This window comes from Tetrao urogallus (assembly GCF_951394365.1).
Source record: "Tetrao urogallus genome assembly, chromosome: 10".
Lineage (NCBI taxonomy): Eukaryota > Metazoa > Chordata > Aves > Galliformes > Phasianidae > Tetrao > Tetrao urogallus.
Genome location: NC_136823.1, coordinates 1,223,789 through 1,237,807, shown reverse-complemented (window position 1 = coordinate 1,237,807; position 14,019 = coordinate 1,223,789). Strand labels below are relative to the sequence as shown.

General features: G+C 52.8%; 1 protein-coding gene across 1 annotated transcript in view; it reads right to left on the bottom strand.

Annotated features, from left to right (window-relative positions):
* CACNA2D2 (calcium voltage-gated channel auxiliary subunit alpha2delta 2) overlaps positions 1-13,494 on the bottom strand; it is a gene marked incomplete at both ends in the record, with an annotated part of 125,681 nt that extends 112,187 nt beyond the window's left edge. Inside the window, one exon of the mRNA XM_079540401.1 lies at positions 13,370-13,494. Within this exon, the coding sequence (XP_079396527.1) occupies positions 13,370-13,494 (125 nt within the window). The remainder of the gene's footprint in view (positions 1-13,369) is intronic.
* Between the last annotated feature and the right edge of the window lie 525 nt (positions 13,495-14,019).

Sequence of the window (14,019 nt, the reverse complement as noted above, 5' to 3'; positions counted from 1 at the left end):
TTCTGCACTGTGCCACCAGAGCACTGTCATCTAAAGCACTGTGATGAGATGCTGCGAGATGCCCCATGCTCCTGCACCACTGCTCAGCCACAGCCTGAGCTGACACGAAGCTTCCTTCACAACTTGAGGATACTTCACAACGTCCACTTCCTGGCAACACAAGCAGAAACATATTGAAAAAGGCAAAGATGTTGTCCTCGCTTGGGTCATTTGAAGAGTTCTCACGAAGAAATGAAGCAAAGAGGATTCAGAGGTGCCAGGTTCTGACTGCTGGGATGGAGCCTTGCACACACGCAGTGCAGTCATCCTTCATTTCTTAGTGCACTGCCTAAGGGGTGAGGGAAAGACACACGCCATAGGGATAACCAGGAAACAAAACACTGACTGCAGCCACCAACAAGAAAGCTCCCAAAGTGCTCTTGCTCACGTGAGGTGCTCCACCAAGAGATGCTGCTGCTGCCACAGCAGCACAAAGGGATGCAGCAGAACAAGTGTAAGCTGATAACGCTGAGCTGGCTGGCTTGTATTACCCACAGGACACTGGAGGACTGCCCTCAGCATGCACCCTTCCCTTAGATTTCAGCTGCTCTGAATCACACGAAGCATGCAGTGATGAATCAGATCACTGAGATACTAGCTATACTAAGGAGCCTGAGAGAACCACTGACTAGTCAGACCTGGGCCGAATTCCTGTATTTAGCAAGCAAAGAGCATTAGTCTCTGCCACAAAGGTCTTCTACCACAAGACAGCATTCCTCAGAGCTCTCTAGGTGTCACTGCTGCTAGATGTCTGTCTAGTTAAATCCCTACCTTAAACAACCCCTCTCCACATCATTCCCTACCTGAGAGATTCCTGGCTCCTAAGAGCGTGTGGTAATCATTGTTATTATAAAGCACTTAGCGATGCTCTCTCATTGCATCTCTCACCAGCCAAACACCCAGAACCCTGTTATTTCACATCCAGTTGCCTTCATTTGTAGAAGCTGTTCATTGTACAGCTCCCTTTCTGCAACGAAAGAAAAAAAAAAAAAAATGGTGGCGGTGGAAAGCATTTAAAAAAAAAAAATAATAATTTACTGCATTTTATGCCATTACCGCAGCGCTTTGTGACACACATCTAAAAGCTGTCTGCAGGACACTCGCACTTGTAAGGTAGCACCCAGTCCCAGCAGGGACACTGGAAGCACGAAGCCCCGCTCAGCTTTGTCCCAGTGCTGCTGCAAAGCACAGCAGGAGTGGGAATGGACTCCCAGCTTTCTCCTCCTTGCCACCCAGGTGGGACAAACGCTCCTTCCTCCATGGGGAAAAATAAGTACATACGGCCTCCCCTTTGTAAGGAAACAAGCCTATTGAAACAGCGATCACAGAACCACACTGGAAATACGCCAAAGGAACCAACGAGGCTTGCTGTGCGACACTCAGGACTTGGGTCCATCACACTCACTGCCCCATCCCAGCAGCACGCTGGGGAGCTCTGCAGAAGGATGATGGCTGTTCAGTTGCAACACTGCAATTGAAGCTCTGCTAGTGCAAAAGTTCAGACACCACTGTGAGGGAACTGACCAACATTAAACTGTCAGACCCTCCTAAATTTTTCCCTCTTCTATGGGAGAAAGCTGAGCAACAGATGTAAAGCAGCAGTCCCAAATGCAGACACACTTTCAGCAGCAGTCAGACATGAAACTCAATCTCCTGATGTGAAGTTGGCTGTCTGCACTCTGAAGCCCGCACTGAAGCACTGAAGCTGGAAGCTCTCGCAGCCATCGACACTCCAGAGCACATCTTCACACACATTATGCAGAACCTGAGATGATGAGGATATTCACTCTTCTGCTCTTATAAGTGAGTGCTGGCATTAAGAGCTACGCCAGCCGATGTCCCCACACCCCACCAGCAGGCCACCTCAGACTCTTCTCTGTAAGAGACAAAACCCTGGCGTTAACAAGCTCCTCTCAATGGGGCTCATGACATCAGCAGCCCCTTTCTATTTAGAATAATGACTTCTGCCACACGCCAAGAGATTTGAAATTACCTGTGAAATATATTTCCCTAGGCGCAGGCTCAAGAAGCATGTAAATTACCCAGCTTAATGGCCTCGAGCATCTCTCTGAGGCACACACACACAGCGGGAAGTGCTCAGCTGACACCTCAGGGACCACGAGAGGGGACAAACGTCTGAGGGGTGTCAGGAGCCTCTGTCCTGCAGCTCTCGCCACAACCCATCCCACCAGCGAGCGCCCGCCGCTGGGAGACAACGAGCACAACAGATCCAATCCTAAATGAGTGCCTCATCAGCACAAAAAGGCAATTTTCAAGAGAGCATTTCTCGGGAAGGCTGCCTGACTGCAATTTAAGTGGCACAAGCAGCCAATGCGGGGCTCACAGAAAGGGCACCCATCTCATTTGCAAAAGCCCGTGCCTGCACTGAGCACTGCAGCAGACCCTCTGTCCCTCCAGCTAACTGAGAGCAGCGCTGCCCAAGTTCTGGTCCCCAAAGAGCCAGAGGACGTCATCCTTCGGAAGCACTTCTCATCCCCAAGGACAGCTCCTCCCTCCCAACACCAGAGGAAGAGAAAGGTCCCCTCTCTACAGTACCAGTCTTCCTGGCCATGTCTCTGTTCTTGTACTTGTTACTATACTGCAGAAGAAACATTTATCCCGAGATGAAGAGCATGGATTCATTCGGAGGAGCAGAAGAGAAGATATTACGTGATCTGGGTTCCATTTCCTGCTCTGCTGCTGACATATTGGAGTTTTTGAAGCCTCAGTTTCATCAGTAAAATGAGCAATAAGGAAATGCAAGAGCTGTTTCAAACTGCATGTAGAAAGCCATAAGGAGGGGTGGAAGACAGAACAGAGCAAGATATGGGAGGGAGGGATGGGAGGCAGCCCCAAGGGCATCAGGACAGAACTGCCACCCCAGAGAACAGGCCTGAGGCACACAGGCTTTGCTCGTGCCAACAGCGACAGGCTGGTCACATCTCAATGTGTAGGGGATAGAAAGTAGGCCAGGGGATCAACTGGGGATAAGAGAACACCTGGAAGACAGGCCTGGCAATAGAAAAGTGGGACAAATTTGCCTAGTGTAAAACTCCAGAAAGCCAAGGTGTAAGAGATGGTCTTTGGAGGAGCCTCAACAAAGTCAGGATCTGCCCTTGTTCTCAGCCAGGAACACCTTGCTAACCCACATACCGGCAGAAGCTGTGGTATCACAGTAAGATTAGCACAAGGGCAATTTTAAAAAATAACAGTTTCCAAGCAAATTCTGCCACTCAGAAGCAGACCAAAGGCTGAAGCATAGGTGGACTCCTCGAAGCTACCTGCACTCCAGGCTACCTGCACACCTGCTGTGGTTTAACCTGGCAGCAGCTCAGAGCCACACAGCTGCTCCCCTGCTCTCCCCATGTGGGATGCAGGAGAGAATCTGTACAGCCAAAAAGCAAGAACTCACAGGTTCAAATAAGGACAGTTGGTGAGGAAAGCAGAAGCTGCACACACAAGCAAAGCAAAGCAAGGAATTCATTCTCCACCAGCAGGCAAACATGCAACTACTTCCAGGAAAGCAGGGCCCATCAAATATGACAGTTTCTTGAGAAGACAAATGCCATCACAGCAAGCATCCCCCCTTCCTCTTTAACCAAATTCTCTTGCTGAACACGACATCGTGTTGCATGGAACACTCCTTTGGTCACTCTGGTCAGCTGTTCTGACAGTGCCCCCTCCCAGTTCCTCACACATTCCCAGATGTGTCACTGAATTCCTCCATGCAGAAAAAGTGGCACCTGTGGACATTCATCAGCACTTGCTGAGCACTGGAGGAGACCAAGCAATGGACGTGAGCACAGTGAGGGGTGCATGGTGCAGTTCAGCAGTGGTGACACGGACACTGGGTTATCTCCACTGGTGCAGGTTTTTACGAGCACAGCATGGGGGCTGTTGACCACTGCTGGCAAAAATGCACAGCTAATGGTAGTAACTATACTGAAAAAATAGTGTTTTATAGCTGAGAATTTGCTCTGCCAAGAGTGTTTTTATGCTCTTTGTATCTGTTGTGGTTTCCAAGGAAATAAAAAGGAGGCATTACTTCTGGAGCAACCTACACACTACTAGAGCCAAGCCAGCTGAGGAAGCAAGGCTAAACTCCACGTGGAAGATTAGAAAAATACTATATACTACATTCCCTGCTTTGTTCATCGGATGTGGAACTTTGTGCACTGCAAGCTGGCTGTGGGGCCACACTGCAATCACAGCAAATTTGGGAGGGGGAGGGATAACACAGATACCATCTCCTGAACTGCCCCTTCCTGCAGCAGCCTGAGGTTCTTCAGAAGAACTTTCTCATATAAGACTCTTTCTGGGATCTGAGAAAGGGTACAAACAAACACAGGGGTACAGTTGTGCTCAGAATGGAAGCTGAGCAATACAAACTCCGCCATCGCAAAACTGCAACAGCACACTTAGGCAAGAGGCAAACTTCTCTCCATCACAGCACCGTGACTGCAGAGAACACAGCAGGGTCTGACCACTGCCTCCTGACGAGAGGAAGGCCACGCACCACACAGTCACCAAGTAAGTGACATTTATTAAGTGGCTCTTACAGAACAGAAAAGGCCGCTTTCAGCACGCGTAACCACATTCACGAACCGCCTGAAGCAGCGATGCTTTCAGCACAGGGCTCCACTTGGAAAGAAAGGAAACACAGGGAAGGATTGCAGCAGAGCAGTGCTGTAAGGCCAGGCCACCCTTGGGAAGCAGGGCAGGGTTGAAGGCACGCAGCTCTGCTGCATACATCCCATGGAGCATGCAGGTGCCAGGGCACAGACACAGCGGGTCAGATTTTTCTCTGAAGTGAAGAACAAGCCAAAAGAAATAAACGTGGCGAAGAGCGAGGGACACAGCAGGGTCCCACCGAGCCTTCGGGCAGTGGGCAAAGGGTGGTTCTGATGGCAAGAATGCCAACATAGCACATCTGCTGTCAGGTCAGGTGCTAAATGGGGTCACCTGGAAACCAGGAGTGCAAAATGAGCAGGTAGTGCACGTGCACAACGCATTTCTCTTCTCCATCTCACAATAAAAATCAGAAGCAACCACAACCACCGTTATATTTTTAAATTAAGGCAAAGACCTAAAGCTCCCCCAGCACAGGCCCACAGCTCTCAGCACGGTTACATCAGGGACAAATCTGCCCCAGAACCTCAGAAATAAATTCAGCGTTTCTCAGCCTTCAAGCCAAACGTAGCTGTTAGCAGAGCACAGCACACAAGACTGATGACGGCAAATTCTTCAGCATCATAATAAACCCAATGTCAGGAAGAAAGGCTCAGTGAGGAGCAGCCCCCCAGCACGCAGCCAAGGAGGCAGGCGGGGATGCTCCTGCCTGTCGGCAGAGAGAGCCCACTTGGGGCTGATGCTCGCTTGGCCTGCGCCCTCCAACGTGCTGTCATTCTGTGGGAGGCAAAATAATGTCATCTGTTTGGTCACTGATCAACTCTTATTAAGATTTCACAGCAAACAAAAATAGAATAAGTAAAAACCAAGAGCTAGGTGAAGAGAAAATATTGATTTTTTTTTTCCCCCCTCTTTTCATACTGGTGTAACCTACCCTCCTGCTAACCCAGAGGGGGAAATCAGAGTGCCCACAAAGCTGTGACGCATGCCTGGCTGGAGGCTCGCTGCCCTGGAACTCTTTGCAGCTTGCAGGTCTTGAATAATTAAGTGCTGTTTCTTCCAACCTTCCCCCCCCCCCCTTTCTATGCATGACACAGTGCTGCAGAGGGTTTACTTTTACACAGGCAATGGGTTTCCCCCTGCCCTGCAACGCTCCTGGAAGCGCACAAGCCCACTCACGACATCACCCTTTGCCCTGCTGATCCCCAGATGTGACACCGCACTGAAAGCCTGCCACAGATCCCTGATTTATAAGGCTACCCCAGACATAAGCAAAGGCTACTTTGGTTCTTCCTGGGTCTGCTGAGTTTGTTATGGAGATGTTCAACCACTCACAGCCCAGAATCTGACTCAGTGCTCAACGCCTGGTAAAGCTGAGCATTAGGCGCTTCGTTTGGCTTAAGTCTGTCCCTTTTACTGCCCATGTTACAGCTGCCAGAGATCTGAGTGCCAAGCACTGTCTGCTAAGCAGAGCAAACAGGGCTCTGCATTCCCAGCTCTCCCTGTATTGTACTGCAGAGGAAACGTTCAGCAGTCACAACAAAGATATTATTACTTTAAAAGTTAATAGGTAGGAGAACTCAAGTACAATATTTCTGATTTAGCTAAAACAAAACCTGTGAGAGCTTTATACATCTTTTAGACTGCCATCCAAAGAGACCTAGGCAGGCTGAGCAGTGGGCCCTCATGAGGTTCAACAAAGGCAAGTGCAAAGTCTGCACCCGGATCATGGCAACTCCTGCTGCCAATACAAGCAGGGGGACTAAAGGATGGAGCATGGCCCTGGTGAAAAGCACTTGGGGGTGCTGGTGGGTGGCAGCTGGACAGGAGCCAGCAGTGCACACTCACAGCCCAGAGAGCCCATCATACCCTGGGCAGCATCCAAAGAGGGCAGGAAGCTGATCCTGCCTCTCTACTCTGCACTGTGACACCTCATCTGGAGTTCTGTGCCCAGATGGGGAGTCCTCAGCACAGGAGAGATACGGACCTATTGAATTCCATCCAGAGGAGGGCCACGAAAATGACCCAAGGAATGGAGCACCTCCCTGTGAGGACAGGCTGAGAGCTGGGGCTGTGCAGGTGGAGAAGAGAAGGCTGCGGGGAGAGCTGAGAGCGGCCTGTCGGTACCCAAAGGGGCTGTAAGAAAGAGGGGGACAGACTCTTTAGCAGGGTCTGCTGTGACAGGACAAGGGGAAATGGTTTCAAACTAAATGAGGAGAGATATAGACTGGATATAAGGAAGAAGTGTTGTACAGCCGTAAGGGTGTGAGGCAGTGGCACAGCTGCCCAGAGAGGTGGTGGTGCTGCATCCCTGCAGACAGCCAAGGTCAGGCTGGAGGGGCTATGAGCACTGATGGAGCTGTGGTGTCCCTGCTCAGCACAGGGAGTTGGGATGGATGGCCCTTAAGGGTCCCTTCTGACTCGTGTAAATCTATGATAGCATGACAAAGTAGCTTACACAAGCTCTGAATAGTATTTACAACTATGCACCTCATCTTGGTTTCTTATTTGGAGGATGGATGAACTCTGACACAAGATTTTTCTGAACAGCAGAAAGCTCAGCACCCATTGGAGAGGAGCTTGTCAACTTGCTGCAAGAGAATAGCCATGGGACCCAGGCCTGTTAGGAGCTGAAAGGTATTTATAAAAATCATGTCCTCCTCTGTCACTTCAGAGGCCACTCGATGCTCTTTCCCAACTTGCTCCACCTATTTAACAGTTCAGGGTGTGACTTTGCACTGGGAAGGCCAAGAGCCTCAGCAATTGTGAGACTGTCACCTTCTCTGTCCTTGTGTCTGTCCTTGTTTCTGGCCTCCCATCCTTCCTCCTTCCCTCTCCCTCCTTCCTCAAAGCATCCCTTGATTTCTAACACTGCACAGGATTTGCTCCAGTGCACAGCATGATCTAATTTGCACTTCATTGCTCTGCACACCTCATCATTTGCACACCCAAACAGCAGCCTCTGCCCCTCCACCCGTTTCCTATTTCTTCCTTCTCCTCCACCCCCCGCTGCACCTTCTCAGCAGAACTCCACTCCAGGAAGCTGCAGCGAGGAGGCTCACATTACCAGGACTTCATTGCTTTTACAAAATTTACTAGCTTGCTGTGAAGCCTCATAAATAATTCAAGATAGACAACCTTTGTCAGGTAAATGAACGTGTCTTTTGTAATCCATCACTCTTCTATCAGCGATAGCATACGCACTGTAGGCACTGTTGATACCGCCTCAAATATTCCCTACGTGTCAGTGTGGGACAGGGCAGCACCCAGGGAACCCAAAGTCTGCTACTGGATCCAGTAGATCCATTACAGATACCTGCTGGGGCAAGGGTAGCCATGCTGTCCTTGGGGAAGGCAGCTCCACTGCCACTCTTATGTAGCAGTGACACACAGACCTGGGGCAGGAGGCTCGTAGGAGCAAAGACTGGCACAAGCTAGGGCTAAAAAGCACACTGCATCCCATCTTTCTCAGAACACACTGTTGGTGCTACTGAACAGAGCAAGCACTTGGCTCACACAGCATGGAAACCCAACTTCAGCTTTGGCAGCTGCACCCACAGCTTTACCAGCATCAGAGCTATTCCTCCAAATGGTGCATGCCCCCATTCACCCCCACCTGACAGCTACCTGCAATTAGCTCCTTCAGAGCACCCAGCCCCAAGCAGCAGCACTGGGATGAGGCCTGGCTCTGTGGAAGGGGCACTGCAACGCAGTCACTCTGCACCAGCACCAGCGGCCCAACTGTAGGCAAGAACAACAGCTACACACAAATGGTGGATGGACATGGAGCCACAGAGTGTGCACCCTGTCCAGCCAGGTCACAACAGCCCTCTCCCTGCAGCCTTCCACCTGTCTTGAGCTGATCTGCCAGAGCAGCCCAATCCCTTGTATCCATCAGTGCATGATGCTCTTCTTCACGGCTGATGAATTAATTCTTTGCTCTGGATAATTTTATTTTTTCCTGGAATTTATGACCTATAGATAATGGCTAAGACTGAAAGATTTGTAGGACCACTGTCAAAGCTGCACCGAGAATCCAGCATGCGTTTTCTACAACCTCAATTCATGCAGACTGAAGAAAGCCACGCCATCATCTCGTGGATTCAGTGCAACAATAAGCTGTACAACCCCTCTCCCTCTGCAACGCAGCAATAGCAGACCTGGAGATGCAGGCCAGATCACAGGAATGACATCCAAGTCCTACCAACACCAGCAGAGAGGAAAAAGGATTCTGCACACATTCTGCTTTCAAGTGGCTCCTGAGGAAGTAAATATGGAAGCATTCAGAAAGTGCCCTTTCTTCCTGAATATTTCACTCAAGTATTCTGCTTGGTAATGACTTTCCCTTTTATTTCATCCCACTTGAATGTCTCACTGCTGGAAAAGAAACAATGTGTAAATCCTACAGTTTGTGCACATGTACAATGTTACTGTGCACAGATGTCCCAGCACTTAAACCCTCCAGAACCTTTCCAATGGCTTTTGAAGCCAAACACCAGGTCTGCTCAAGGATAAATTCAGGTTTCCATTCAGGGCCTCCAGAATCACAGTGGGTTTGTACTGCTTATCAAGCACCAAGCACTGGCTGTACAGATGAAGCAGGTCCCCTACACCTACCTGAGAGTTATTGCTACGAGGGATTGAGGATAAAAGTGGAAAGAAAAGGAATGAGGAAGATATGGGAGAACCTTGAGAACCACAGAAATAAGTTGCTAGGCCTTGGTAGCTGTTTATCCCAAAATATGCTTAATAACTGAGCCAGGCTGGTGACAGCATGTGCAAGCCTGACATACTGTGCTCTATCTGCCCACTCCTCCTCAAGGAAGCTGTCCCGGTTTCCTTCCCTACTTCCAGACACAGGTTCATAAACAGCTGTTCCCAGTGTGAGAGCTGAGTAGGAAGCATCCAGAACTCCAAGAGAGAAAACACCAATAATGTCAAAGAAATACTGCAAATGACTGCTGTCCCTACTGCTGTCCAGGCTTCCCCACATACCCAAAGAGCAGTGCCAGTGCTGCAGAGCAGGGCCACTGCTGCCTGCGCCTGCAGCAGCACGAGCTCTCCTCGCCCTCCCAGAGGGAGCAATGCAACGTCAAGCACTGGGGCACAACTGCCCTCCCAGCAGGCTGGCTGCTCAGTCATGTGCAACAGAAGACAAGCAGGACCGTTGTCATGCTTCCTCCCTGCTCTTTTCCCAACAAGGTCCTTTCCCAGGCATCAAAACCACAATTGGAAGAGATTTTCTGACTGCACAGCAGGCAAGCGGCAGAACAAGAGAAGGGAATCCCGCTACACAGCATCCTGCAAACCCTCAAACATCCAATCCTAATAGAGTTATTTATTTCAAGCCCTGCTAGCCCAGATGTGCCAACACTACCAGCATCGTTAACCTCATTTAGGACGAAATGACACGAGCACAAATCAAAGCCTGCTGAAAGGAATCAATTAATTAGGTGGAGGCAACCTCAAGCCCACCCTCCAGTGGTGATGGGCATCCATCAGCCCCATGGCTCTCAGCAGGAGCTTTGTGCATGTGGCACAACAAACACCTCAAGGCCCGGTGCAGATTGTGACGCCGTGCTGGAGGGGCAGGACGGACCGGCTCAGGTCCCCGGGCCTCTCCCTGCAGGCATCTCTGCCCGTGCCTCGCCAGCAGGCACGCAGCTCCCTGCACACCTGCTTCCTCGCAGGAAGCAAACGGCTCGCCACCTCAGCAGATGGCAATTTCCCTTCAAGCCCAAACGACACAGCCCTGCTGCAAAGCAAGGAGGGGGCTGCTCCCTCCTCAGACAGCCACGTCCCCCAGCGCTCCTAACGGGAGGAGATGGCACTGCAGGCGCAGGGCTGACCCGGTGACCAGGCTTCGGCCACCCACTGCCACATCTCCCAGCAATTTATACAGCTCCGTGCTGCCACAGCGATCCCTCCCTGCAGTATTGAACAGAAGAATTAGCAGCAGCCAACAGCTTCCTTTCCGACAGCTGCTAATCCTGCTGGCTGCACAGACACACACTTGTACACGAGTGCCCTGAGAGAAGCCCAGTCAGCCAGCAGGCATCACCTAACATACCCACCCCGATGGGTTTGTTCCAATCTGGGATTTTGCTCTTTAAATCTCAATGAGCAATTCCCCTTTGCACAACTGGCTGAGCCGAGCCTTTCGTAGCTCTGCGTAAGATGATTAAAGCCATGCGACCCAGGAGGAGAAAGATAATGTGCAGCACCAGAGATTTATCAGGGACAGAACCAAGCATCAACACGCAGAAACCACTGATGACAATTAATAAAATTGTGGTAAAGGAAAAAGAAAAATTAATCTCCATTTTTTTCTTCTCCCCTTCGCTCCCAGCAAAATGCCCTCATCGCTCCTCCTGCTCCAGGCAGCACAGGACAGCTCTGTGCTGCTGAACACTGTGAGCCCGACAGCCCAACGCGACTTCGGCGATTTGCAGAGAAACCCCCACAAACAAGGTTTCTCATCAAGGCTCTGTATCGTTTGCTCTTGTTGTAAGGGTGCATTGTCCAAAGGAGGAGAAAAGCTAGTGGCTGGGAGAGCTCAGCAGGCTGCTCCAGCAGCACGGCCCAGCTGCTGACCGACACACCTTTCAGAAACGATTCCCGTTATATCCAACACCTTCAGAAAGCAGAAGGGCGCAGACAGGGAGCCACTCAGAGGGAACAGTCGACGGAGGCATTATCTGAGCGTTGGTGCCAGCTGCCATCGCACTTCTCATTCCCATCAAATACATCTCTCCTTAGAGACAAGCACAGAGGCCCTGGGGCACAGTGCAACATTCCAGCCCGCACGCGACAGGCATTGCCTACTGCCCAGCAACTGCATCATCATCAGATCTCCATCCATGACTCTTCTTTTCTCCAAGCTCACCAAGCAGGTCACAAGGAGAACGACATGAGTATGGAGGCAGCAGGTCAGGCTGAGGTCTCGCATCCTTTCCATGCCTCCTCTTGCACACCAGTACTGCTCCCCACCGAGGCACGCACTCAGCCTGCGGCCTTTTCAGGACCATGCCTTCAGCTACGAACGGCACATTGCTGCCAGCAGTGTGCTGCTTCACATGTATTGCCTCTGTTAGTGCAGGTCAGGCCTGTTTGGTAATGCCACTGCAAGCAGGAGAGCACAGAGCTAACAGCATGCGGCCCGTAAACCCCAACAAGTGAACTGGAATAAAGCTGCTTTGGTCAAAAAGCTGGCGCAGTTTATTGGGACATCATAGATAGCGACCAGGCTGGGTGAGGGGGGAGGCTGGTGCGTTATCCACAAATTACACATCTCCTAAGGATGTCTGCCCCAGCACAAGAACCTTCTCTATGAAAAAGAAAAAACTTTCTGCAGTTATAAGGAAAGCACAACTCCGCTTGCCCAGAGAGGATTTATGGCACAAAACAGAAGAAAAAGCAACAGCTGGCACACAACCCCTGGACAAGCAGCCGAAATACTGAAAGCGCCCCACAAACTTCAGCAGTGCTTCACACATCCGTAACTCCCGGGACTCAGATAGGGATTCTCCCAGCAGAAGGAGCGGCACGCAGAGGCACAGGATGGGGCCGCCAGGCCCCGGTACTCAGCGAGCGTGGCACGTTTCCTTCCTGCTTCTCCCCCTGTAGGTAGACGTTTCTCAGGGTTTTATTCAGAAGGATTTCTGCACGTACGTGGTGGCAAGGCACGGGATCCCGCCAGCTCTCAAAGGTCAGAGAGATTTAGAAACGCGGATGCGAGACCCAAAAGAATTCAGGAGGGACGTGTCTGAACGGGAGCTGTTTCTGGTGAAATAAGGAGCGCAAACAGCCGTGCCTCCATCGAAGCAGATATTAGCAGGGTAAGCTGCAGCTCTCCCGAATAAACAACACCGTTCCTCCTGCCGATAAGCCTTCTATTCAGAAGGCCTGAATGCACGCCTGGAAAAACGCACTCAGAGATCAAAGACGCTCATCTGAAAGGCTTTCAAAAATACTTTGTATGACATATGTATATATACTCCTATTCTTAAGCAAATCAGAAATGGCAGAGGATTGTGGCACGGAGCAGTGCCTATGCACCGGGGCAGCGCAAAGTTAAGGGCAGTGCTGCTATTATTAACTCCGTGTCATTGAAATCTTCCCCCACCTCCAGAATCACCGCCTGTAAGGACACGGTGGCAGCCTCTACTTTGAATCGTCGGGATGTATTCACCCTCCCCCCTCCACACACACAATTTTTGTGTCAACAAGCAGCATTTCATAACGGAGACGACGGGCTCTTAAAATACATCTCGGCTAAGATCCCGCCTGCCCGTGCGCAGGGCTCCGACGGTACAGAGCCCAGCGCCGCCCGGCACGGCCCCCAGCGGCTCCCTGCCCCCAGCCCACCTCCCTACTCACAGCCCCTGGCCCCGCCGCCAGGTGAGGGGGCGGACGCGAGGCCGTCCGTCCGCGACCGGCCGGCCGACTAGAGGAAGGGGCGGATGGGAAGGGGGGGAACGCACGGCGCTGCGCGCTCGGGACTACGACGCGAAAGCCGTCGCCCCTGGCGGGGGATGCGGCGGCCGCCCGGGGAAGTTTGCGCTCCGCGGCAACTTCGGGACCGCCGTTCGCCCCCGCCCGCGGCGGCGCCCCCCGCCCGCCCGAGGAGCGGCTCCGCCCGCGGCCCCCGCGCAGGCCCCGCAGCACCGGGCGGGGGTCCCGGGCCGGCGGCGGCACTTACGTGTGCTGCTGGGGGAAGCTGTAGGCGTGCGCGGCGGGGGCGGCGAGGAGCAGCAGCAGGGCCAGGTGGCCGCAGAGCGCCGGGGCGACGGGCGCAGCGCTGCCGGTCGGAGCCGCCATCGCCATGTTTCCATTAAAAGCGCGGCGGGGAAGGGGCAGAGGCGGCCCCGCGGGGCGGCTCCCCCCGCCGCCACCACCCGTGCGACGAACGCGGCGGTTCTGGGCAGGGGCGGGGGGGAAGGGAGGGGGGAGAAGGAAAAAAGGCACCGACCGGCGGCCGCTCGCCCCGCTGCCTCCCGGCGGCGGCCAGCACTGAGCGCCCGCGCCCCGCTACTTTCCCTCAAATAGGCGGGCGGCGGGCGGCCCGGCCCGGCCCCGCTCCGCCCCGCCGCCGCCTTCCCGCCCCGCTCCGGCCCCCCCTCCCCGCCGCCGCGCATGCGCCGCTCCCCGCGGGCCCCCTCCGCTCGGGGGTCGGCCGGGCGCGCGGGGTCCCGGCTCGGCGCCTCCGGGGGGTTCGGCTCGGCGCTCCCCGGGGGCTGTCGGTGTGTGGTTGCGGTTAGCGAGAGGCGTCGGGGTGGCCCGAAGGCACGCCGGCTGTTGGGAGGCTGTTTTGGGGTGGGCGCGGTGTAACGTCAGCCCGAGGCTCGCCGC